Source organism: Eumetopias jubatus, unplaced genomic scaffold (genome assembly GCF_037043125.1).
Source record: "Eumetopias jubatus isolate StellerSeaLion01/CBP00866 unplaced genomic scaffold, mEumJub1_p1.0 scaffold_4, whole genome shotgun sequence".
Taxonomy (NCBI): domain Eukaryota; kingdom Metazoa; phylum Chordata; class Mammalia; order Carnivora; family Otariidae; genus Eumetopias; species Eumetopias jubatus.
In genome coordinates this window covers 1584187-1588496 of record NW_028274810.1, presented here as the reverse complement: position 1 = coordinate 1588496, position 4310 = coordinate 1584187, and the positions used below count along the sequence as shown (strand labels likewise).

Below are 4310 nucleotides of genomic sequence, written 5' to 3'. Positions count from 1 at the left end.
AATTCCTGGTGTTTCGTCCACAGGAGCCCAAAGCCGCCAAAGTCCAGCTGTCCTGTCCTCAGGCTGTAATATGTATCTTCAGAATACCTTTCCTGTTTCTGAATTTTTGGGAGAAGTTTCTACCATTCAGTGATCCAACCATGTCCCACCTACACAGATGGAAAACCAGGAAATGATTTAAATCCCCAAAGTAATCAAAATTGGAATCTGATTATGTCACCCAACTTACCACTCAGATTTAACCCAACCAGAGCACCCTAGAATTGCTGCTCAAAGAATGGACATGCCCTAAAAGTGAATACTAGTTCTCAAAAGCATCCTTGCAAGTAGATAGAAGAGAGAAGAAAGACATAAATTTTCAATCTCTTAAACAGAAGTAAGGATAAACTTGACATGTAGATTTCTTCCTTAGCTTCAAGTTGCTTTAGCTCTGGTGTGTGCACAGCCTAATGTTGATTCCTTTTCTGCTCTTGTACATAGTCATAGAGGGGGTCGGGAGCAGGAGCTGCTTTGGTAGGGTGACTTCCACCCTGTTCTCTCCTTGGGGGCCTCCCACCACTCCGGGTGGGGTGGAAGGTCAGGTTACTGCGTCTTCCCTGTGAACCTTGCCTCTGGCTATTCTCATTCATGTGGATTTTTTCTCTATTAGCACAGCCTTGCTGGGTCCCATAAGATTGTTGATCCTGGGATCCTTGATACCTTTCTTCCTCCTCAAGGGTTTGCCTATCCCATTGTTGCTGACAGTTTTGACTCTCTTCATGGGCTTCCCTGTCTCGTTGCTGATGGGTCTGCTCATCTTCGTGGGTTTGCCTGTCCCTTCTTTGATGGGTCTGCTCATCTTCATGGGTTTGCCTGTCCCATCTCTGATGGGTCTGCTCACTTTCGTGGGTTTGCCTGTCCTGTCTCTGATGGCTTTTTTCCTCTTCATGGGTTTGCCTGGCCTGCGTCTCCCATGGAGTTACCGGACTCTCACAACTATGTCTGCCCCAGCTTTGGTGGCCCTGCTCTTCCTCTGCCTGGTGGCTCTGCCCCTCTCCACGACATTGCCTAGCCTGGGCCTGTCTCTGGTCCTGCTCACCACTACATGATTGCCAGTCACCTCTTTTGTAACCGCATGACCTTTCTAGCTGGATATGTGCAATGAGTTTGTGTTGGTGGTGTTGGCTATCCTCCTCAGGCTCCCATGCCTGGTGGCTGTTCTGGTGGCCTTCCCTAGACTGGAATCTCTGCCCTTGATTTCGAGTCATTTCCTGTCCTTGAGTCTTTTGACTTAGTCTCCCTGACCTTCCTGATTGCTCAACATATGAGTCTCTGCTTGTTCCCTCACTTCCTTGGAGGTAACTATTTTGCCCTGTTACCCCAATCTCTGACTGACCATAGTGAGAGCTCAGGCCCTGTCTGTCTCTCTGACTATAATGATAACCCTGGCCTTGTCTGTCTGTCTGGCCATAATGAGAGCTCAGGCCTTGTCTATCTATCTGGCCATAGTGAGAGCTGAGGCCTTGTCTATCTATCTGGCCATAGTGGGAACTCTGGCCTTGTCTGTCTGTCTGACCATAGTAGGAACTCTGGCCTTGTCTGTCTGTCTGACTGCACTGAGAACCTAGGCCTTGTCTCTCTGTCTGACCGTAGGGAGAATTCTGGCCTTGTCTGTCTGTCTGACCATAATGGAAACTCTGGCCTTGTCTGTCTGTCTGGCTACACTGAGAACCTAGGCCTTGTCTGTCTGTCTGACCATAGTGAGAACTCTGGCCTTGTCTGTCTGTCTGGCCATAGTGGGAACTCTGGTCTTGTCTGTCTGCCTGGCCACATCGAGAACTCTGGCCTTGTCTGTCTGTCTGACCATAGTGGGAACTCTGGCCTTGTCTGTCTGTCTGGCTACACTGAGAACCTAGGCCTTGTCTGTCTGTCTGACCATAGTGGGAACTCTGGCCTTGTCTGTCTGTCTGGCCATAATGGAAACTCTGGCCTTGTCTGTCTGTCTGACCATAGTGGGAACTCTGGCCTTGTCTGTCTGTCTGGCTACACTGAGAACCTAGGCCTTGTCTGTCTGTCTGACCATAGAGAGAACTCTGGCCTTGTCTGTCTGTCTGGCCATAATGGAAACTCTGGCCTTGTCTGTCTGTTTGGCTACACTGAGAACCTAGGCCTTGTCTGTCTGTCTGGTCATAGTGGGAACTCTGGTCTTGTCTGTCTGTCTGGCCACATCGAGAACTCTGGCCTTGTCCTTCTGTCTGGCCACACTGAGAACTCTGGCCTTGTCTGTCCGTCTGACCATAGTGAGAACTCTGGCCTTGTCTGTCTCTCTGGCCAAATTGCAAGTCCAATTCTTGTCTATCTCTCTGACCATAGCCTGATTCCTGATCCAGCCTCTGAGACTGTTTATGATAAGAACCTGATTCCTGTTGGTTTGTCTGGCCATAACGAGAATCGTGAACTTGTTTCTCACACTGACTTAAGGCAAAGATATATCCTTGTCTTTTAGGCAGACTACTGCTAGATTTATGTCTCCACCTTTGACCATAGTGGGACTCCCTATCCTGTCCCTCAGACTGACCATAGCAGGACTCCCTATCCTGTCCCTCAGACTGACCATAGCGGGACTCCCTATCCTGTCCCTCAGGCTGACCATAGTGGGACTCCCTATCCTGTCCCTCAGGCTGACCATAGCGGGACTCCCTATCCTGTCCCTCAGGCTGACCATAGCGGGACTCCCTATCCTGTCTCTCAGGCTGACCATAGCGGGACTCCCTATCCTGTCTCTCAGGCTGACCATAGCGGGACTCCCTATCCTGTGTCTCAGACTGACCATAGCGGGACTCCCTATCCTGTCCCTCAGACTGTCCATAGCGGGACTCCCTATCCTGTCCCTCAGACTGACCATAGCGGGACTCCGTATCCTGTCTCTCTGACTGATCCTGGTGGACATCCTGGTTTTGTCTCTCAGACTGAGTGCAGTGGGAGTCCTGCCTTTCTCCCTCATGCCTCTGCCTGTGTTGCCTGCCTGTATTTTCTGGAAACTTATGGTCTCGTGTTCCCTCCTGCTCCCCGTCTTGCTGAGAGATTCTATCTCCACATGACTTATTATCCAGTTTATGATAGCAGGCTTGGGCCAATTGGAACACCAACAAGAGATATTCATGAAAATCAACATGTCCATTTCTGTCTTTATCCAAGAGGCTCAGGATGGTGTCCACCATGTCTGGGTCATTTGGTCTCTGTGAGAAGATAAAACAAAGAGCAAAATCAGCTGTTCTCCTGTGGATACTGTGTGCTAGTATCTATGCCCCAGCCTCTTCACTCCTGTATGAGCCTTCCTTGGTTGGAAACCATTAATCTGAAATGGCTTGGGCTTGGTTCTAGCCCAACTGATCAACTGGTCCTCAGAACCGCATCTCTTGCTGGACCAGTGGGGGCATGATTATTACATCCCATCACATGCTATATTGTAATTACTTTTTACTTATTTCTTTCCAACTACACTGTGAGGTCCTAGAGGGAGGAGAAGCTGGTTTTTATTCATGTTTGCATTCCCAGTGCCTAGGATGACTATTGAATGGATGAATGAGAAGATGTGTGAACAGAAACCAAGATACGAATCTAGAATGTCTTCTGAGAAATTATTACTGGTTTGAAGTTGTGCTCCCTTCTGTCAAGCTCAGCTATAAGAAGGTGTGTGTGTGTGTGTGTGTGTGTGTGTGTGTGTGTGCATGCATGCCTGTGAGCACATGTGTCTGCTGGGAAGGAAGTACTGAGGAGAGCTGCCTGAAAATCTTTAGCTACAGGGTGGATTGAGCATGACCAGATCAAACAAAAAACATCAAACCCTGGATGCAGGTGTCAGAGTCACTCACACTTGACTTCAAGGGGCCAGAGTCTATGCGTCTTACCCGGAGGATATCTCCAAGCTCTGCCAAGAGCAGCTGCTTCAACTCCTTCTTGCAGAGCAAGGTACATTTCCCATTCTCTTTAGCATATTTCTGGAACACCTTGATCACAGTGAGTATGCTGTTCAGGAGTTGAGCCATTTTAACCAAAATGGGTGAACCTAAAAGAAGAAACAAGATTTTTTTCTGTGTTTAGGATGAAGACCAGGAGAGAGCATTTCCAGAGGGCAAGTGGCCCTTTTTGGTCAGGGAAAGAAGTTTAAGAAATGATAGAGCCCCTTCTTAGCCATACCCCTCCACTCCCTTTGACCCACATTCAGGCTCAAAATATCATGTACTACAGTGGGAGATGGGCACAAACTATGGGTCCTTGACTAGGAAAAGTGACAATTTCCTAAAAAGCGAAGAACATATGGTAGGTGG

General features: G+C 48.5%; 1 protein-coding gene across 3 annotated transcripts; it reads right to left on the bottom strand.

Annotated features, from left to right (window-relative positions):
- Positions 1–446: 446 nt before the first annotated feature.
- RPTN (repetin) lies at positions 447–4028 on the bottom strand. 3 transcript variants are annotated; one of them, XM_088022903.1, is made up of 5 exons: positions 3891–4028; positions 2785–3218; positions 2396–2643; positions 1826–2230; positions 447–1465 (listed from the first exon to the last, which is right to left on the bottom strand). In XM_088022903.1, exons 1-5 carry the CDS (start codon positions 4026–4028, stop codon positions 447–449), a joined length of 2244 nt encoding a protein of 747 aa, XP_087879029.1. The 3 variants fall into 3 exon arrangements, with proteins under 3 accessions (XP_087879029.1, XP_087879028.1, XP_027944071.2); XM_088022902.1 differs by having other exon boundaries at positions 447–2751; positions 2821–3218; XM_028088270.2 differs by having other exon boundaries at positions 447–2711; positions 2928–3218.
- Between the last annotated feature and the right edge of the window lie 282 nt (positions 4029–4310).